The 23160-nt window shown below is 40.7% G+C and overlaps 1 protein-coding gene across 1 annotated transcript in view; it reads right to left on the minus strand.

The window, feature by feature from the left end:
- Nucleotides 1–23160, minus strand: part of TMEFF1 (transmembrane protein with EGF like and two follistatin like domains 1) — a 275343-nt gene that overhangs the window by 59934 nt on the left and 192249 nt on the right. The window contains exon 5 of the mRNA XM_077269682.1: nt 16285–16381. Coding sequence (XP_077125797.1) covers nt 16285–16381 — 97 coding nt within the window. The remainder of the gene's footprint in view (nt 1–16284; nt 16382–23160) is intronic.

Below are 23160 nucleotides of genomic sequence, written 5' to 3' on the forward strand. Positions count from 1 at the left end.
CAGACATCTTATGAGAAACAGGCAGATCCGAAATAAAATCCATCGAGATGTGCGTCCAAGGCCTCTTCGGGATAGGCAAGGGTAACAACAATCCACTAGCCCGAGAACAACAAGGCTTGGCCCGAGCACAAACGTCACAAGACTGCACAAAGCCTCGCACATCTCGTGACAGGGAAGGCCACCAGAAGGACCTTGCCACCAAATCCCTGGTACCAAAGATTCCAGGATGACCTGTCAACGCAGAAGAATGAACCTCAGAGATGACTCTACTGGTCCAATCATCAGGAACAAACAGTCTACCAGGTGGGCAACGATCAGGTCTATCCGCCTGAAACTCCTGCAAGGCCCGCCGCAGGTCTGGAGAAACGGCAGACAATATCACTCCATCTTTAAGGATACCTGTGGGCTCAGAATTACCAGGGGAGTCAGGCTCAAAACTCCTAGAAAGGGCATCCGCCTTAACATTCTTAGAACCCGGTAGGTAAGACACCACAAAATTAAACCGAGAGAAAAACAACGACCAGCGCGCCTGTCTAGGATTCAGGCGCCTGGCAGACTCAAGGTAAATTAAATTTTTGTGGTCAGTCAATACCACCACCTGATGTCTGGCCCCCTCAAGCCAGTGACGCCACTCCTCAAAAGCCCACTTCATGGCCAAAAGCTCCCGATTCCCAATATCATAATTCCGCTCGGCGGGCGAAAATTTACGGGAAAAAAAAGCACAAGGTCTCATCACGGAGCAGTCGGAACTTCTCTGCGACAACACCGCCCCAGCTCCGATTTCAGAAGCGTCGACCTCAACCTGAAAAGGAAGAGCAACATCAGGCTGACGCAACACTGGGGCGGAAGAAAAGCGGCGCTTGAGCTCCCGAAAGGCCTCCACAGCATCAGGGGACCAATCAGCAACATCAGCACCCTTCTTAGTCAAATCAGTCAATGGTTTTACAACATCAGAAAAACCAGCAATAAATCGACGATAAAAGTTAGCAAAGCCCAAAAATTTCTGAAGACTCTTAAGAGAAGAGGGTTGCGTCCAATCACCAATAGCCTGAACCTTGACAGGATCCATCTCGATGGAAGAGGGGGAAAAAATGTATCCCAAGAAGGAAATCTTTTGAACCCCAAAAACACACTTAGAACCCTTCACACACAAGGAATTAGACCGCAAAACCTGAAAAACCCTCCTGACCTGCTGGACATGAGAGTCCCAGTCATCCGAAAAAATCAGAATATCATCCAGATACACAATCATAAATTTGTCCAAATAATCGCGGAAAATGTCATGCATAAAGGACTGGAAGACTGAAGGGGCATTTGAAAGACCAAAAGGCATCACCAAATACTCAAAATGGCCCTCGGGCGTATTAAATGCGGTTTTCCACTCATCCCCCTGCTTGATTCGCACCAAATTATACGCCCCACGGAGATCAATCTTAGAGAACCACTTGGCCCCCTTTATACGAGCAAACAAATCAGTAAGCAGTGGTAACGGATATTGATATTTAACCGTGATTTTATTCAAAAGTCGATAATCAATACACGGCCTCAAAGAGCCGTCTTTCTTAGACACAAAGAAAAAACCGGCTCCTAAGGGAGATGACGAAGGACGAATATGTCCCTTTTCCAAGGACTCCTTTATATATTCTCGCATAGCCGCGTGTTCAGGCACAGACAGATTAAATAAACGACCCTTAGGGTATTTACTACCCGGGATCAAGTCTATGGCACAATCGCACTCCCGGTGCGGAGGTAGTGAACCAACCTTGGGTTCTTCAAAAACGTCACGAAAGTCAGACAAGAATTCAGGAATCTCAGAGGGAATAGATGATGAAATGGAAACCAAAGGTACGTCCCCATGAGTTCCTTTACATCCCCAGCTTAACACAGACATAGCTCTCCAGTCGAGGACTGGGTTATGAGATTGCAGCCATGGCAATCCCAGCACCAAAACATCATGTAGATTATACAGCACCAGAAAGCGAATAACCTCCTGGTGATCCGGATTAACACGCATAGTCACTTGTGTCCAGTATTGTGGTTTATTACTAGCCAATGGGGTGGAGTCAATCCCTTTCAGAGGTATCGGAGCCTCCAATGGCTCCAAATCATACCCACAGCGTTTGGCAAAGGACCAATCCATAAGACTCAAAGCAGCGCCAGAGTCGACATAGGCGTCCGCGGTAATAGATGACAAAGAACAAATCAGGGTCACAGATAGAATAAACTTAGACTGTAAAGTGCTAATTGAAACAGACTTGTCAGGCTTCTTAGTACGCTTAAAGCATGCTGATATAACATGAGTTGAATCACCACAATAGAAGCACAACCCATTTTTTCGTCTAAAATTCTGCCGCTCGCTTCTGGACAGAATTCTATCACATTGCATATTTTCTGGCGTTTTCTCAGTAGACACCGCCAAATGGTGCACAGGTTTGCGCTCCCGCAGACGCCTATCGATCTGAATAGCCATCGTCATGGACTCATTCAGACTCGCAGGCACAGGGAACCCCACCATAACATCCTTAATGGCATCAGAGAGACCTTCTCTGAAAATCGCCGCCAGGGCGCACTCATTCCACTGAGTAAGCACAGACCATTTGCGGAATTTTTGGCAGTATATTTCAGCTTCATCTTGCCCCTGAGACAAGGAAATCAAGGCCTTTTCCGCCTGAAGCTCTAAATGAGGTTCCTCATAAAGCAACCCCAAGGCCAGAAAAAACGCATCCACATTGAGCAACGCAGGATCCCCTGGTGCCAATGCAAAAGCCCAGTCTTGAGGGTCGCCCCGGAGCAAGGAAATTACAATCCTGACCTGCTGTGCAGGGTCTCCGGCAGAGCGAGACTTCAGGGACAAAAACAATTTGCAATTATTTTTAAAATTTTGAAAGTGAGATCTATTCCCCGAGAAGAATTCAGGCAAAGGAATTCTAGGCTCAGACATAGGTGCATGAACAACAAAATCTTGCAAATTTTGTACCTTTGTGGCGAGATTATTCAAACCTGTAGCTACACTCTGAAGATCCATTTGAAACAGGTGAACACAGAGCCATTCAAGGACAAGAAGGAGAGAAAGAGAGGAAGGCCGCAGCACAGGCAGACCAGCAAGTGATTCAATCAAGAGCACACTCAGAACTAGAGGAAAAAAAAAAAAAAAAAATTGTAGCAGACTTCTTTTTTCTCTCCTTTCTCAGCCAGTAATTTAACCCTTTTTTTTGGGCCGGTCAAACTGTCATGATTCTCAATGGCGAGAGAACATAGCCCAGCATATATGAGAACTAGCTCTTGGAAGATGGAAACTATACTGACCATGAACTAAACCTGCCGCACAACTAGAAGTGGCCGGGTAGCATGCCTACGTTTTTTTATCCCTAGATGCCCAGCGCCAGCCGGAGAACTACCTAATCCTAGCAGAGGAAAAGACAGTCCTGGCTCACCTCTAGAGAAATTTTCCCAAAAGGCAGACAGAGGCCCCCACATATATTGGCGGTGATTTTAGATGAAATGACAAACGTAGTAGGAAAATAGGTTTAGCAAAAATCGAGGTCCGCTTACTAGATAGCAAGAAGACAGAAAGGGCACTTTCATGGTCAGCAGAAAACCCTATCAAAACACCATCCAGAAATTACTTTAAGACTCTAGCATTAACTCATAACACCAGAGTGGCAATTTCCGCTCACAAGAGCTTTCCAGACACAGTAACGAAACAGCAGCTGTGAACAGGAACAAAATGCAAAAACACACAAGGACAAAAGTCCAACTTAGCTGGGAGTAGTCTAGTAGCAGGAACATGCACAGAAAGGCTTCTGATTACATTGTTGACCGGCATGAAACTGACAGAGGAGCAAGGTTATATAGCGACTCCCACATCCTGATAGGAGCAGGTGAACAGAGGGGATGATGCACACAAGTACAATTCCACAAGTGGCCACCGGGGGAGCCCAGAATCCAATTTCACAACATTAGTCCAGGCTTGCAAGTGCATGCTGGTTAAATGTCTACGCATGCACGTTGTATTTAAATTTTGAAGATTCTTCCCTCTGCTAAAGGTCTTTGAGCATTTCTTACAGATAACTTTGCACTGATCATTCGGATCTTGGTTAAAAAATTGCCACACTGCACTCTTCCTACTATGGAATACCTTTTCAGGCATTGCACGCTGTGCTACTTTCACCAGATGGCCACACTGTCCTAAAACTGTTTTTGTTTTTGACAAACGTTTTTGGCCTGATACGGGCCTGCCAGATGACAGCTGTTGCGATGTAGATGGCTGCTGCGGATCATCCTCCTCCGCTTCTGAGCTACTGGCAGTGGCACCCTCTTCCCCCAATGGCTGCCAATCTGGGTCAACAACTGGGTCATCTATCACCTCCTCTTCAATGTCATGTGCACCTTCCTCTGTGTCACCGTGTAAGATGCTATAGCGTTCAGGACGGGGCACCATAGTCTCATCAGGGTCAGATTCTGGCTGAGTACACTGCGAGGGCAATGTAGTGATCTGAGTCAATGGAACAGCATAATAATCTAGCTGTGGCTGTGCATCAGTGCTCTCCATGTCCGATTCATCTTGTAGTGAGCAGTTAACAATTTCCCTTTCTAACCCAGGCATGGTATGTGTTAAGAGCACCATGGAGTAACCTGTATTGTCGCCTGACACATCCTTCACTTTTGGTTTGGGTGAAGGACACAAGGAAATGTCTTGTTCCTGACCGGGAGCATCCACTGACGACTCGCTGCTTTTATATTTTGAACTTTCTGAAGAGGAGGCGAAAGAGCTAGAGGCCGAGTCAACAAGGAAAGCCAAAACTTTTTCCTGCTGCTCCGGCTTTAAAAGCGGTTTTCCTACTCCAAGATAAGGGAGCCTTACAGGCCTTGTGTAGCAAGAAGATGATGCTGGCTCAACACCTCCAGCCTTAGGTGCTATTTTGCTTTTCCCACTACCACCAGATGCTCCACCACCACCATCAGTACCAGTTGGCAATGACCGTCCACGGCCTCTTCCACCAGACTTCCTCATTTTTGGGAAAATCTAACCAAAATAACAACCGTTATATGGTACTGTAAAACAAGGTAGAAGGTGTATATAAACTTGCTGAGAATTTAAATCTCCCTTTTTTGGGGGGGAGACTGCATCAAAACTCAGGCCCAGTGTATAACACAACACAATGTAAGTGGCAGAACGTGGCTGGAAGATATATGAAAAAATACAAGGACTGTAGTACAATTTCAATCTCCCTACAATGATCTCAGGACAAGTATGGCAGCAATAAAAAGGACTGCTGCACACAAAAGTGTGGACAAATAAACAAGATAACTGTGCAGAAAGGAGCAACAGGATTTTTGCTTTTAAAAAAAGCAGTTGGTTTGCACAGCAGCGGTGCAAACAGCAATGCAGCTATCAGGGAGCCTTATAAGGCAGCCTAATAAGCTACAGAGCTGATGCACAAAAATATAGCCTCCGATGTCCCTGCAAAAATAGGTGGTGTTGGACAGTGGAAATCTCTACAGCACAAGCAGTTTGGGGGTTAATCTTCCCTCCCTAACTATATCCCTTCTTCTGACGAAGCTGCAGCAATCTCTCCCTATGCTACGATCGGCAGAAGTAAGATGGCGGTCGGCGTGCATGCCCCTTTATAGCCCCTGTGATGCCGCAGAAAGCAAGCCAATCAGTGTCCTGCACTTCTCTAAGATGGTGGGGACCGAGACCTATGTCATCACGCTGCCCACACTCTGCATCCTCCTTCATTGGCTGAGAAATGGTGCTGAACACGTCATATGAAACGCGACTTTGGCGCGAAGATCGCCGACCTCATGGCCGATCCCACACTAGGATCGGGTCAGGTTTCATGAAACCCGACTTTGCCGAAAGTCGGCGATTTTTGAATTTGTCTGATCCGTTTCGCTCAACCCTACTTTTAACTGATCAGCCAAATGGCTCAATAATCCGGGTTCACCAAAATTTGCTCACCGAAAGTGAAGTCTAATGGATAATAGACACAACGAAAGATTATGCCGACTCACCATATGTTTATCCACTTTTTCATGCATGGGGCCTCACCTCTGGCTAGATGCAAAAAGGAATCTTCAAGTAACAATTAGGTAATGGCAGTAAAGTTTTATTAACCCCTTAGTGACCGAGTTAATTTTGACCTTAATGATCAAACCAAATTTTAAAATTCTATCCACTGTCACTTTATGAGGTAATAACTGTGAAATGCTTCAACGGATCACACTGATTTTGAGATTGTATTTTTGTGACATATTGTACTTCATGACAGTGGTAATATTTGTTCGATATGACTTGTGTTTATTTGTGAAAAAAAAAGAAATTTGGCAAAAATGTGGAGAATTTTAAACTTTTAATTTTTATGTCCGTAAACCAGTGAATTATGTCACACAAAATAGTTCATAAATAACATTTACTTTACATCAGCATAATATTTAAAACATAATTTTTTGTCAGGAAGTAGAAATCAATAGTACAAGAGAATATAAAAAATGTTGTGATATATCGTAGAGAAATCCGCTTCCTTTCCTACTTATCAGCAACTTCTCTCCACCCCCCCCCCCCCCTTAACTCACCATCCACTTTAAAAAAAAAAGCTCAACTCCTTTTTTGCTCAGATAAGTTGGATTTCAGGCTCTCTATGGTGCCATCTGTCAGAGCCCAATTTCCTCTATGGAATTTGAAGTGGTAGAGGAGTGAGAAGAGTGAGAAAACAGGCAGGAATTTTATGTTGAGCTTTCTAACAAGTTTTTTACCTCACCCCAGTGCTGGTTCACTTCCACACAGCTCAGTCCTGCTGCATGACTTCATCCATGCTGCTGTTATCCTATGTGTGCTAACTAAGGAATGAAGAGCAGGAATCCCTCTCTGTGTTGTGTGCATATGAGAAATCATAGCAGCTAACTTCCTCACAGTAGCTCAGATGCAATTGAAAATTAAAAGAGAGCCTGCAAGGGGAAAACTTATTACAATTTAGGATACAAGTCATATAATGGCTAGAAATATTGTTATTTCTCAGGGCCTGATTCATCATTTGCAGGATTTTTAAAGTCAATTTTTCTTTTTGGACTTGTGGTTTTCAATGACGTCTTTTGTGTCAAATTAGTGAAAAAGGCACAAGTGATTCATGAATTTTGTGCAAAGGCCAAGATTGCCATTCTTTTTGTGGAGCTAAATTGTGTGACTTTTTTTTGTTTAAAGTCGTGTTTCAGAAATCTGTCTAAAACATTTGGAAAAGTCAATTTGATAATAAAAATCAGAAAATTAAGTAAACCAGAAAAGACAAATTGAAAAAAAGGCGCAAATCGTTTAATGACTTTGTTGCAATCAAAAAGTCATTAATTAAAAGGTATTCATTCCAAAATACACATAGAAATGCAATGATGAATCGGGTCCTTCATGTTTACTATGTGTAGGCGTTTCAAAGCTGCAGCATTAATCCTCAAATTACCGTACATTTCTAATAATGCCTTGAGTCTTCTGTGTGAGGATCTGTACGTCTAAATGAACAATCTGCTGTCCATAGCTTTGTGAGTATGCCATACACGACCCCCAAAAATCACTTAACCTGTTGTGTATATATCATGCATGTGCTGTTCAGACGCAGCGCTAGAGCCAGAGTACTAGAAAAAATAGTTCAGACATTAATGCCATGAATATTAAACAATGCCTCCCATAAATACAGGCAGACACGTAGGTATAGATGTAGGTGAAAATGACAGTGATATTTGTCCCCTCAATCCATTTCCTTTAGGTAAACCCATCTGAATGTTGCTACTTTACAATAGAAGGCATTCAGTGTTTTGTTTGCGTTTGCCAAGAAATCCTGTATTCTAATTTTCTGATCCAAACATTTAATTGCACATACCAGTTAGCATACGCTGGTACATTAATTTTCCCTGCTGGTATCCTCTTTATGACAACCATCTGTTCAAGTTTTAGCCTGCTTTCTCTAGCGCAATCCAGCAGAAATTAAAAACCAACAAGACTTATTTCTGGTGGGACCATATAGTGTCAGGGAGAAGATTGAACATACATTTTCCTGCAAAACCCTCTGTACTATATAGACAAGAGTCTAAATTCACATATGCTCAGATACCGTATAGGGTACATCTATCTCTAGGCAGCAAAATTCTCTTCCAGGGATATAAAGGATTTACGCAGCTTTCCACCCTTGACTGGAAGCACGTTTTGTGCCAGGGGCATTATATGCGGCTGTCTCTTCCTGACTGTGTACTTTTTATAATAGAAAGATACCAGTAAAAAGGCCTAAATATCCAAGAAAGAATTTAATCAAGAAATGTATAATAGCTACATTAAAGGATGTTTGCAGCATTTATATTTGTCTATAATGAATCCTTCTAGGCTCATCTGGTGTGTAACGCAGCATCTTTATTGCAGGGACGATCCTGGTTCTAAGAAAGAACTGTCATTAATTTGAGAGATGCCTGGGACATATCCTTTCACATTTCTCATGTCATGTCTACAACACAAATGACTGATCTAAAGTAAGAGAAAACAGCAAAATTCTTACATAGCTATAGATATCAAGCCACAAAACGCACAAAGTGCCAATAGGTGCTTGTCTCAGCTGTTTGACACATATGGAGTAAGAACTTTGGGGTGGTTTCTTGGACCCACTGCTCCAGATCTAAAGCTGAGGCAACGGCATGCAGAATATCTGCTTCTGGGTCAAATCCTGACTGATGGTACCTAAGCAGTGCTTAGAGTTTACCACTATTTGTCCACCCACTTTTTGAACATTGACCACTGGTTCTCAATGGGATTGAGATCATGGGAGTTTCCTAGCCATGGCCTCCAAAATTTAATTTTGTTCACCGAGCCACTTAGTTATCACTTTTGTCTTGTGACTTGATGCTCCATCATGCTGGAAAAAGCATTTGTTCATTCCCAAATTGCTCCTGGTTCTTTGGGAGATGTTTCTTTTGGTCATGACTGTACTATTATGTATAAAAATATGTGAACCACAGTTCTGTGTTATTATCATAGATTTACCTCTAGATGGCTCAACATTTAGGTAGTAGAAACACATAGGAGAAAATAAAATGATATTGAGGGTGTATTTGGATTTTTGTATAATTTGAGCATGTTAAGAACATACTTACTTTTGGTAGTGCATCATGGGTACAGGCATGATGTGAGGCAGTTACTTCCAGCGCCACTTTCTAAGGGGGAGCAAAATTTCTCCCTGCACTCTTCCCCATGCCGCATACTTTGTGAATTGATTTGCTCCTGCAAACACACAGTACGTGCCTGCCTGGAACTGCTTATACAGAGTGGTGCAAATGGGATGAGTTTTTCATCAGCTGCTGCGCTCTGGATAGGCAGAGACCGAAATAATAAGGCTCAGAATAATGAAATTGCTGAATATGCAGAGCGCAGCAGCTAATTACAAACTAATCTCCACTGCTGAGCTCTGCATAAGCAGCAAAACGTAATGAATGAAGGCAGTATTGAATCAAGGGCTCTGCACATGATTCAAATCTGACTTCCCTCATTGTAAAGAGCTGCATTTCTGTTTTTACAATTTTTCTAACTCTAACTAGGGCTAGGGCTAAGGATTGTTTTAGGGTTAGGCTTAGGCATAGGGCTAGAGTCAGGTTTAGAGATTGGTTTAGGGTAAGACTTAACGGAAAGGGTTAGGCTTAGGACAAGGGTTTGGAATAGAGATAGGGTAATAAAGCTTACATAAAAATGTAATAAAAGAAAAAAATATAATGTCTATACTTTTAAAATTTAAGAAAATAAGCTGAAAAAACTAAGCCGTCAAAGCACAAACTATAATTACATTAGTATTTTTTACTCAAATTACAATACATGAGCTTGAGCTAGACTATAAGAAGTTCAATACTGGACTGGTGGAAGGAACTTGCCTTGCCTGAGCACTGGTAACCTACACTGCGTTACTGTCTACACATCTATTTTTAGTAATTAAATACCACTAGCATTTACCTATTTTAGTGTTTCTAGCGTAAATGCTCCCTTATAGCAGCCTATACATTGCTGAAGGACTAGAAGGGAACATGAAACTCTCCGCAGCCTTGTATGTTATTAATGGAAAGATCCCACTGCTGTCAGAGGTTATTCCAATAACTATGGCACATTATATATTTGTGTTGGTACACCTACACGTCTTCTGATAATTATATAGGACACCCTGCATATGTGACTAAAATATGTAAGCAAATGTCAAGCTTTTGGCAAATTTATACATGATTTTTGTTCTATACCATCCCTCAAGACAGAACGACTAGGCACATGCAGATAAATATGGCTGACCTGAGCTAACAAGGTTACATTAGGTCACATAGTTATGTATAGCTGAAGGCTCATGTTTCAGAGATGGTGACTACTTGCGTTCTTCCAGTATGACATCTTAAGACACTGATGACTATGTATTTTGATCGCTTGTGAAGAAAGGAGTCTCATGCAGTAGAAGAAGCAGGCATGCTCTGTCGATTGTCTCCGTACACGGCCTGCTGGAATATGAGATAAATGCATGCAGATGGCATTGTCCTCCATTTTCTGCCAATTAGATGCATTTTACACACCTTTATATGGCTGACTGTTTCTCTCGATGTGACATAATAAATGATTTGTGAGTGCAGAGAATAACTCAGTTACAGATCTCATTTTTCACACACAATGTGAACACAATTTGATTACATTCAGTGCAGTCAGAGGATGGGTTGACAGTCCCACAGGCCTCAAGGCGGTTTAAAGCCAAGTGAACTGAAATTGTTCGTTATTACCAACATTGTTACTGTCCATCATGTTATCCTGTAACTCTGCCATACACAGCATCAATAATAATCTTGGCCCTAGAATCTGACAAGATTGTATTTCTATCATTATAGCAAGGCCAACGTAAGTTAGTGATAATGTTCTGCCACTCAAATGTGAGGTTAAGATGGTGTTCATGGAAAAGCAGGTCTCAAGACTATAAATCCCTCATTCAACACCAACATACAGGTGTGTCTCACAAAATTAGAATATCATCAAAAAGTTAATTTATTTCAGTTCTTCAATACAAAAAAGTGAAACTCATATATTATATAGAGTCATTACAAACAGAGTAATCTATTTCAAGCATCTATTTCTGTTAATGTTGATGATTATGGTTTACAGCCAATGAAAACCCAATAGTCATTATCTCAGTAAATGAGAATAATTAACAAAAACACCTTCAAACCTTCAAAGGCTTCCTAAGCGTTAAAACATAACTTTTATTGCGGCATTAAAACAAAAAAAAATAAGTTAAAAAGGAAAGGGGTGGGGTTAAAGAATCCTGGGGGAAGCAGGTCTACGGGTTTCAAGCACATGCTCTTAGTCCTGACAATGCTCAAAACGTGTAGATCCTTTAATCCCGCCCCCTTTCCTTCCTCCCTTTTTTGACATTTTTTTAAACTATTTTTTTTTTAATGTTGCATTTAAAGTCATGTTTTAACTTTACTAAACCTTGCTGCGGATTCTGGATTTTTTCCTGCTCATTACCTCATTACAATGTAGTTCCAAATATAAGAATAATTCAGCACTCGGTTCGCTATTTATAAACTTTTCATACTGTATTCCAGACTTCGCGTAACAAATTCTGAGCAGCAATTCCTGGAAAAATCTATATGTTTCGAGAGGCACAGTTTGACTCAAAGCATGATGCTTACCCATTTTCACATTTTTCAAAAGTAAAAATGGTGGCATAACCCTGTTTACCTATCTGTTCCTACCTCTTTTTATTATAGTACCTTTTGAGATTTGAGCTAGGTTCCCACTGTCTGTAAATAAGACGCATAGTATATTCATACTGACCAATGATAAATTATATAGATCAAACCAGTGATGGAACACAAACGCAGCCTCAATGGCTGGCCAAGGTTATGTTGATAACTTTTCGTAAGTGAAACAGATGTCAGTGTTATCACAACTGTCTCATATAATAATGGTAACAATAATGGTAACTGTATCATCACTCTATGCTATAAGTTAGAGTTCAGCTATATTGCAGTCTATGCATGAGTCACTTTTTTATGGTGCCAAAACAGGAGTTGATCCAGTTCTTGGAGATGAATATTTTATCAAAGTAAGCAAGAAAAGTAGCCCTGCTCATGAGATATTACTGTCCCTTCATTAACATGTAATCAAATAAACTTTTTTTTCTATATTTATTTCCTTCAAAAGCTTTAGAAGGGGCAGTGTTGTTGGGTCTTATGTAATGAAAAATGATATTACAGACATACAAAGACAGAAAAAATCATGGAAATATTTCTCCAGTATTAAAGGGCATCAGGCACAAACAGACCCCTTCAGTTGATGGCCTCCACGAAACATCCTATTCAAGTGAAATAATGCTTATATAACCATTCAGAGTACTTGCCAAAGATTTTATCACCTCTGTTATCAAAATTATGGAAACCTCAATTAAACACCAATGGACTCCATTATAAGTCAATGGGGTCCAACTTTCGCCATACATTGTCCTAGGATCTGGCTTAGGGTCACGGCAAATTACAAATAGAAGATGCAGTTAGAATAAATTCTAAGTTTTTAGTGAGTGAACATACTTTGGCTGAGAAGGCTCTGTCAATCCATTGACCTTCTGTCCTACGTGAGACATTACATGACCTAACATTTTACCTTACCACAGGACAAAGCACAGATACACAACCATTGCTGTAAGAAGCAGTTACTGAAGTTGGTTCCTAGTTGGTAAGATGGACTAAATCCTCCCACTTCACCCCAGTACTGATCAAAAGTTTGAATGCCTTTCATGCAATTTCCAGCCTTGTTTTTTTTTTTTTTTAAATGTGCACATTGTAGATTCAGCCTGAAGGCACCAACACAAAGGTACACATATGAAAACAAGGACTAAAGTAACATGTAAGATACAAACGAAAATATATGTTAAACCTTAAATTCCTCAAAGTATCCCCTTTTCACTCTGATGACAGCTTTACTTTCTCTTAAGCAGCTTCATTAGGTACTCACCAGGAATGGCGTCTCAACAGTCTTGAAGGAGTTCCCAGAGTTGCTGAGCAGTTGCTGGCTTATTTGCCTGCACTCTGCAGTCCAACTCATTCCAAACCATCAGTATGAATCTACAATATGCACGTTCCAGTAAAAGCAAGGACAACCATTGGACGAGCCAGTGTGTTCAAACTTTTGAATGTACTATATTAGAATAACATCAGCTGAATTCATCGAATTGGCCAGTTTGGCTAGTCATCTAATTTGTATCGGGGCCCACCAGATGATGTTGTAGGAGTAACGGCTTTCTTACAACACCTGATACCTTTGTTCCTGTGGTAAGATAAGGTCCCACCAGTGGTGTCTGTCATTAGCTTTCTCCACTGAAAAGACATGCACGCTTGGTCTAGCTTTACCCGTATGTGTATGGCGAGTCGGGAAAGAAAGATATAGAGTTGACTGCTAGCCGTGATTTATGGGTACCTTAAGCTGATACTGTGCTTGAACTAGTAGATTTACATTCTATGATATTTTGGAGCAAAAACAGAGAAATGATCAGTATATGTAAACCACACACAGATGTTCTACTGGCAACCCTGGCCAGTTAATTAGCCAGGCCAGGATAATTAGTGCCTGTTATTCACAAGTTCTATGTGTCCATTTTTTATTAATACATGTCCAACAGTGCATTTACTACCTTCTTAAAATAAAATTATGGCCAACATATATTAGATGAAGCAAGGTATGTGGAGCACTAAATGTTCACAGAACATGAATAAATAATTTACTGAACTTTATTTTTTAACGCGTCGTTAGTAAAATACATGGCTCCATTTCCTACACTGCATTACAAGAGAACCTCTTTGAAGTTGTCCTTGCATGTACTTGCTGACCCTCATTGGGGCAAATAATAGGTTTTAACCTTGCAATGTATAGAAAAGCTAATAAAATTTTGTGTTAAATATATTTCACCAAGACAAGAAATTATGTGAGAAATGACATTTGATAGTCGTTTTCTCCAACGCATTTAATCTACAGCCTTTATAGAGAATAAAAGCTTTTCCTGTAGATCTGATAGTGGCTCATCTAACAGCCAAAAAGTCATTACACCTATCATAACCCAGACACCATTTATGTAATGGTCACTGGGGAGTCTGTATGTCGCACGGACCAGAATTATAGATTTTCCAGTGTTAGAAGATGTCTATAAACATAATATGAAGAAACGTAAATGGCACTGTGCACATGCTCTTTTCTTAAAAAGCATTTCCTAATCCTGTCTTTACCAAAATGATCTAGTACATTACTATCATTGTAAATTAAAGGGAAAAAAACACACTACGGTGAAAAAAATCTCAAGCACATTAAAGCCTTAGTCTGGACTGAATAACTATATTCAACCCAGGGTTAGTCATAATGACAATTGTGACTACCAGGACTAACTGACTACATGTGGCTGCAATGGTAATGCTATGAATGTGCCGCACTCTGCTGGCACCTGTGGTACATCTAACATAAGAAGATCCCCTGAATTAGCTGAGCACAGGTCCACTTTAAATCTACACGGCCATTCATGAATTAACAGGTTTCTTCTGGCATGTAAAGGGTTTAAAGTTCTGTGTTGTCTATTGGCTATGCTGCTTATTGGAACAATACACTTACATTATATAAACCTGTGCCTGGCTTCCCTCCATGTAAGCAATAGAATCTTCATTCTGTTCCTGGCTTCACTGGAGAAAGTAGTCTGGAGAGTCACTCTTAGTCATTCTGAGATTGTTGCATTTGGTTTGAATACCTCTGTCTTTACCCTTTTGGTGTTTTTCGTGTTGCTTTTCTGCCTCTTTACTGTGCACCCATTTCCCCTTCATATTTTACCCTGTGTGTCTTCTGTTTGATTGTGCCTTGGTTTCCCCCCTGTCTGTCTAGCCAGTGTTTACTCTTTCACTCCTGCCCCTTTCCTCACTGGGGGGAGGGTGGGAGAAGCTTAGGATTTTGTATGAACATAGAGGGGTACGAGACCCAGGCATCTCCACCTTCAGGGGTAACCCAGGGGATAGGGATAGACTAGGACTCCCCTAGATTAAAGAACAGTATTGGGTCCCTCTGACTTGTTACAGTCACAGTTTAACAGGTAATATGGCAAATCTGCATTCAGAGATGCTTCATACTATGCAGATGTCACACCTCCTAAAAGGGAATCTGTCACCAGGTTTTTGCGATGTAATCCGAGAGCACCATAATGAAGTAGCAGAGACCCTTGTTCCAGCAATGTGATCATTTTTTTATTGGATTATCACTACAGGACAACTGGCCTCGTGCCTCTTAGTCCAACCACGCCCCCAACATGATCAGCTTCTTTCTGGCACTATACAATGTACATAGAGAGCTGTGGTGTGAGGGTTTATACACAGATCAACATTTGAGCTTTGCTAGATCTGCAACAAAGAAAAATGTGACTTTATCATAACTGCTGCACCCAGTAAACTATGTGATACATCGCTGGAATCAGGGGCTCTGTCCCTAACTTATGCTGTTGTCAGATTACATAGCAAAAACCTTCACACAGATTCCGGTTAGGTATGTTGCCAGGTGTCACAATTGGTGACGTCACTCACAAGTCCTGTTCGCTAAGCCCAAAGGGGAGCACAGGGGAACAAAAGGAGAGATGAGAATATACTTTACTTTTTTCTTATGTCCATACAATTGAGGAATGGGTAAATGTTGGAACAAGAGCTGCAAGAAATGGCAAGGAATAGGATTGGTATCTTTAATTTTAACTGGTTAGAGCCCTTTTCAGAATAATTTATGTTGACTGGAAAACCTCGCTAAACTTGACACTTAAGTGAAAAGGATTTGTACAAATTAGGATTAATCATAATTCTTCAATGAGAAAAATACTACTAGAAAATCACAGAAATATCACATCTCTATAATAGCTCAATGGGATTTTCTATCTCTATGTAGAGTAAATTAAGATGGTTTGATACCTATTGAATGCAACTTTCTAGCATGCTTTGCATTTAAATTCCATGCTGTTTTCATTATCTCTGCTTGCAGTCAGGGACTGGAATCATTCTTCTTTAAACTGAGTCTGTATACCTGTCTTAACCTAGTATCCCACATATATGCATGGCTTCTCATCATTTATGAGTTTACTTCTCCTGGAACCAGAAATTACCTTGTTATTGCACCACCAATAAAACCAGGAAAAGAACCTAAAATGTTTAATGATTCACACATTCAAAGGAACTTCCTTGTCTTAATTCCGAATGCCATGAAGAAAGAACAATTGTGCTCACCCCACATCTTCTGCATCTTCATCACACTCGGCACCATACTTGCAAGCACCACATTTAGGATGTTTCCTATGAACCTCAGTCCCAGATCCTTCGTATTCTGCAAAACAAAAAGGATGAAGTCATTTCATGAAGCTTCAGATAATAGTACCAATATCTATAACTATGATCTGCTTATATATCTGCTCAGTCCCAGCTGGCTTTTAAAGTATGTTTTTCTCTGAAATGCCGCATCGTTTCAGAGTCAAACATACATGGCTGAGTTCATACAGACAGTGGCTGATACATGGTGCCCGTGGATTTGGCTTACAAATACTGATTGAAACACTGATCAAATACTGAACGTGTGAACGTGGCCTTAGTGACGACGTGCTTCTAATTGTGTATTAGCCAGGACAGACAGAAAGGTATGTGCTTCCAACTAAACACCACCAAATAAAGGCAATCATTATGTTACACTCACTAGAAATTATGTAATAATTGGACCTTTTATTACATAAATAGCATTAAATTAAAAGCAAAATAAATACATTGAGATGTAAGTGACGCTCCGGAGGCACACAGCAAGCAGGGAATGGCCCATATATTAGAGAATAATTTCATCGCTATTACGGCTTAGTGACCTGCATTATATAATAGTTTAGCCCCTGGAATTGTTTTGTGTTGCCATGAATACAAAATGAGCACTGCATGCAGCTCAGGGGAGAAAGAGGATTTAATTACTTGAACAAAACCATCACAAATCAAATGGACGTGTGAAGGAATTTACATCATGTCACATATATGTCACTGATGGACTTGGAACATCACAAAACTATGATTTCAAGCTCTTGGTTTGCATTACAATATATATACAGTGGGGCAAAAAAGTATTTAGTCAGTCAGCAATAGTGCAAGTTCCACCACTTAAAAAGATGAGAAGCGTCTGTAATTTACATCATAGGTAGACCTCAACTATGGGAGACAAACTGAGAAAAAAAAATCCAGAAAATCACATTGTCTGTTTTTTTATCATTTTATTTGCATTTTATGGTGGAAAATAAGTATTTGGTCAGAAACAAACAATCAAGATTTCTGGCTCTCACAGACCTGTAACTTCTTCTTTAAGAGTCTCCTCTTTCCTCCACTCATTACCTGTAGTAATGGCACCTGTTTAAACTTGTTATCAGTATAAAAAGACACCTGTGCACACCCTCAAACAGTCTGACTCCAAACTCCACTATGGTGAAGACCAAAGAGCTGTCAAAGGACACCAGAAACAAAATTGTAGCCCTGCACCAGGCTGGGAAGACTGAATCTGCAATAGCCAACCAGCTTGGAGTGAAGGAATCAACAGTGGGAGCAATAATTAGAAAATGGAAGACATACAAGACCACTGATAATCTCCCTCGATCTGGGGCTCCACGCAAAATCCCACCCCGTGGGGTCAGAATGATCACAAGAACGGTGAGCAAAAATCCCAGAACCACGTGGGGGGACCTAGTGAATGAACTGCAGAGAGCTGGGACCAATGTAACAAGGCCTACCATAAGTAACACACTACGCCACCATGGACTCAGATCCTGCAGTGCCAGACGTGTCCCACTGCTTAAGCCAGTACATGTCCGGGCCCGTCTGAAGTTTGCTAGAGAGCATTTGGATGATCCAGAGGAGTTTTGGGAGAATGTCCTATGGTCTGATGAAACCAAACTGGAACTGTTTGGTAGAAACACAACTTGTCGTGTTTGGAGGAAAAAGAATACTGAGATGCATCCATCAAACACCATACCTACTGTAAAGCATGGTGGTGGAAACATCATGCTTTGGGGCTGTTTCTCTGCAAAGGGGCCAGGACGACTGATCCGGGTACATGAAAGAATGAATGGGGCCATGTTTCGTGAGATTTTGAGTGCAAACCTCCTTCCATCAGCAAGGGCATTGAAGATGAAACGTGGCTGGGTCTTTCAACATGACAATGATCCAAAGCACACCGCCAGGGCAATGAAGGAGTGGCTTCGTAAGAAGCATTTCAAGGTCCTGGAGTGGCCTAGCCAGTCTCCAGATCTCAACCCTATAGAAAACCTTTGGAGGGAGTTGAAAGTCCATGTTGCCAAGCGAAAAGCCAAAAACATCACTGCTCTAGAGGAGATCTGCATGGAGGAATAGGCCAACATACCAACAACAGTGTGTGGCAACCTTGTGAAGACTTACAGAAAACGTTTGACCTCTGTCATTGCCAACAAAGGATAGATTACAAAGTATTGAGATGAAATTTTGTTTCTGACCAAATACTTATTTTCCACCATAAAATGCAAATAAAATGATAAAAAAACAGACAATGTGATTTTCTGGATTTTTTTTTCTCAGTTTGTCTCCCATAGTTGAGGTCTACCTATGATGTAAATTACAGACGCCTCTCATCTTTTTAAGTGGTGGAACTTGCACTATTGCTGACTGACTAAATACTTTTTTGCCCCACTGTATACAGTATATATATATAGTACAGACCAAACGTTTGGACACACTTTCTCATTTAAAGATTTTTCTGTATTTTCATGACTATGAAAATTGTACATCAAAACTATGAATTAACACATGTGGAATTATATACTTAACAACAAAGTGCGAAAGAACTGAAAATATGTCTTATATTCTAGGTTCTTCAAAGTAGCCACCTTTTGCTTTGATGACTGCTTTGCACACTCTTGGCACTCTCTTGATGAGCTTCAAGAGGTAGTCACCGGGAATGGTTTTCCCTTCACAGGTGTGCCCTGTCAGGTTTAATAAGTGGGATTTATTGTCTTATAAATGGGGTTGGGACCATCAGTTGTGTTGTGCAGAAGTCTGGTGGATATACAGCTGATAGTGCTACTGAATAGACTGTTAGAATTTGTATTATGGCAAGAAAAAAGCAGCTAAGTAAAGAAAAACGAGTGGCCATCATTACTTTAAGAAATGAAGGTCAGTCAGTCCGAAAAATTGGGCAAACTTTGAAAGTGTCCCCAAGTGCAGTGGCAAAAACCATCAAGCGCTACAAAAAAACTGGCTCACATGAGGACCGCCCCAGGAAAGGAAGACCAAGAGTCACATCTTCTTCTGAGGATAAGTTTATCCGAGTCACCAGCCTCAGAAATCACAGGTTAACAGCAGCTCAGATTAGAGACCAGGTCAATGCCACAAAGAGTTCTAGCAGCAGCAGACACATCTCTACAACAACTGTTAAGAGGAGACTTTGTGCAGCAGGCCTTGATGGTAAAATAGCCGCTAGGAAACCACTGCTAAGGACAGGCAACAAGCAGAAGAGACTTGTTTGGGCTAAAGAACACAAGGAATGGACATTAGACCAGTGAAAATCAGTGCTTTGGTCTGATGAGTCCAAATTTGAGATTTTTGGTTCCAACCACCGTGTCTTCGTGCGACACAGAAAAGGTGAACGGATGGACTCTACATGCCTGGTTCCCACCGTGAAGCATGGAAAAGGAGGTGTGATGGTGTGGGGATGCTTTGCTGGTGACACTGTTGGGAATTTATTCAAAACTGAAGGCATACTGAACCAGCATGGCTACCAGAGCATCTTGCAGCGGCATGCTATTCCATCTGGTTTGCGTTTAGTTGAACCATCATTTATTTTTCAACAGGACAATGACCCCAAACACACCTCCAGGCTGTGTAAGGGCTATTTGACCAAGAAGGAGAGTGATGGGGTGCTACGCCAGATGACCTGGTGTCCACACTCACCAGACCAGAACCCAATCGAGATGGTTTGGGGTGAGCTGGACCGCAGAGTGAAGGAAAAAGGGCCAACAAGTGCTAAGCATCTCTGGGAACTCCTTCAAGATTGTTGTAGGACCATTTCCGGTGACTACCTCTTGAAGCTCATCAAGAGAATACCAAGAGTGTGCAAAGCAGTCATCAAAGCAAAAGGTGGCTACTTTGAAGAACCTAGAATATGACATATTTTCAGTTGTTTCACACTTTTTTGTTAAGTATATAATTTCACATTTGTTAATTCACAGTTTTGATGCCTTCAGTGTGAATGTACAATTTTCATAGTCATGAAAATACAGAAAAATCTTTAAATGAGGGGGTGTTTCCAAACTTTTGGTCTGTACTGTATATATATATATATATATATATATATATATATATATATATATATACAGTCATATAAAAAAGTTTGGGCACCACTATTAATCTTAAGCTTAATGTTTTATAAAAATGGTTTATTTTGCAACAGCTATTTCAGTTTCATATATCTAATAACTGTTGGACACAGTAATGTTTCTGCCTTGAAATGAGGTTTATTGTACTAACAGAAAATGTGCAATCTGCATTCAAACAAAATTTGACAGGTGCATAAGTATGGGCACCCTTATCATTTTCTTGTTTTAAATACTCCTACCTACTTTTTACTGACTTACTAAAGCACTTTTTTTGGTTTTGTAACCTCATTGAATTTTGAACTTCATAGCTAGGTGTATGCAATCATGAGAAAAGCTACTTAAAGTGGCCACTTGCAAGTTGTTCTCCTGTTTGAATCTCCTCTGAAGAGTGGCATCATGGGCTCCTCAAAACAACTGTCAAATGATCTGAAAACAAAGATTATTTAACATAGTTGTTCAGGGGAAGGATACAAAAAGCTGTCTCAGAGATTTAATCTGTCATTTTCCACTGTGAGGAACATAGTAAGGAAATGGAAGAACACAGGTACAGTTCTTGTTAAGGCCAGAAGTGGCAGGCCAAGAAAAATATCAGAAAGGCAGAGAAGAAGAATGGTGAGATCAGTCAAGGACAGTCCTCAGACCATCTCCAGAGAGCTGCAGCATCAACTTGCTGCAGATGGTGTCACTGTGCATCGGTCAACTATACAACGCACTGTGTTTTTTTGCCACCATGCATAACGCCTTTTTGTATTACCAAACAACTCAATCTTGGTTTCATGAGTCCACAAGACCTTCTTCCAAAAAGAAATTGGCTTCTCCAAATGTGCTTTTGCATACCTCAGCCGACTCTGTTTGTGGCGTGCTTGCAGAAACGGCTTCTTTCGCATCACTCTCCCATACAGCTTCTCCTTGTGCAAAGTGCGTTATACAGTTGACCGATGCACAGTGACACCATCTGCAGCAAGTTGATGTTGCAGATCTCTGGAGGTGGCCTGAGGATTGTCCTTGACTGATCTCACCATTCTTCTTCTCTGCCTTTCTGATGTTTTTCTTGGCCTGCCACTTCTGACCTTTACAAGAACTGTACCTGTGTTCTTCCATTTCCTTACTATGTTCCTCACAGTGGAAATTGACAGGTTAAATCTCTGAGACAGCTTTTTGTATCCTTCCCCTGAACAACTATGTTGAATAATCTTTGTTTTCAGATTATTTGACAGTTGTTTTGAGGAGCCCATGATGCCACTCTTCGGAGGAGATTCAAATAGGAGAACAACTTCCAGGTGGCCACTTTAAGTAGCTTTTCTCATTATTGCATACACCTAGCTATGAAGTTCAAAGCTCAATGAGGTTACAAAACCAAAAAAAGTGCTTTAGTAAGTCAGTAAAAAGTAGGTAGGAGTATTTAAAACAAGAAAATGATAAGGGTGCCCATACTTATACACGTGTCAAATTTTGTTTGAATGCAGATTGCACATTTTCTGTTAGTACAATAAAGCTCATTTAAAGGCAGAAGCATTACTGTGTCCAACAGTTATTAGATATATGAAACTGAAATAGCTGTTGCAAAAAAAAACATTTTTATAAAACATTAAGCTTACGATTAATGGGGGTGCCCAAACTTTTTCATATGACTGTATATATATATATATATATATATATATATATATATATATATATATATGTAAAGTACTGTCCAAAAGTTGAAGGCAGGTGTGGAAATACTTGCAATTATTTTCTCATGTCAAATCAGCAAGTGAGAACAATCGCAGTATGCTGTGAATGGCACCAAGACTTGGCCGAGTCTTGGCTCACTCGAATCCATATAAGTCTGTGGGTGAGTGGCAACGCACAGTGCTTGGATTTCATCAGAGTGTGTGCGATATACGCCATCACCAGCTGCTGGGCTTCGATCCTCTCATGTGAGAGCATTGGAGCACAACAGCATGACATTCGGCTCCCACTCGCAGCAGAGCAGAAGCCGAGGGTCATTAGAATAGCCTTACAAAGAACCTCCACCAGTCTTCACTGTAGCCTGCAGACTTTCATTATTGTACTGCTCTCCAACCTATCACCAAACAATCTGACTTCTGTTGCATCCTAATATCTCAAATTGTGACTTATAAGATCGCACTGCTGTCATTTTTCTGCAAACCAGGTCCTATGTTTTCATGCATAATTGAGTCATGTCATAGGTGGCTTTTTTTCCATGACAAAGGTATGATTTTAGGTGAACTTCTCCCATGAAGACCACTTCTGTCCAGACTTCTCTGACCTATAGATGGGCGTAGTTGGTTCCCACTCATTGTGATGCCAGTTCTGAGCTGCTGGCGCTGCTGGACATCTTCCAATTTCAAAGAGAACTAAGCATGATGTGTCTTTCATCTGCTGCACTAAGACTCATTGGCTGAACAGCATTGGCTGAACACTGTGTTTTTTTGTTAATTTCCAAAACATAAACTGTTAATACTTCAATCTTTGAAAGCATTCTTGCTCTGCTGCATTTTCTGCATACTATATATATATATATATATATATATATATATATATATATATATATATATATATAATAATAGATCATTCCGTTTTAGTGTGTTTTTCATGCATGACTTCTGCTATTTAAGAGTGAAAATAATAGAAAAACTGAAGGATGAACAAGATGCAAAGAGATAAGAAAAATGAATGGGTCAAATTATTCTCAAGACCTTTGTTTAATCAGCAGAACAGTATCTGTGGCAAG

This window comes from Ranitomeya variabilis, chromosome 6, assembly GCF_051348905.1.
Source record: "Ranitomeya variabilis isolate aRanVar5 chromosome 6, aRanVar5.hap1, whole genome shotgun sequence".
NCBI lineage: Eukaryota > Metazoa > Chordata > Amphibia > Anura > Dendrobatidae > Ranitomeya > Ranitomeya variabilis.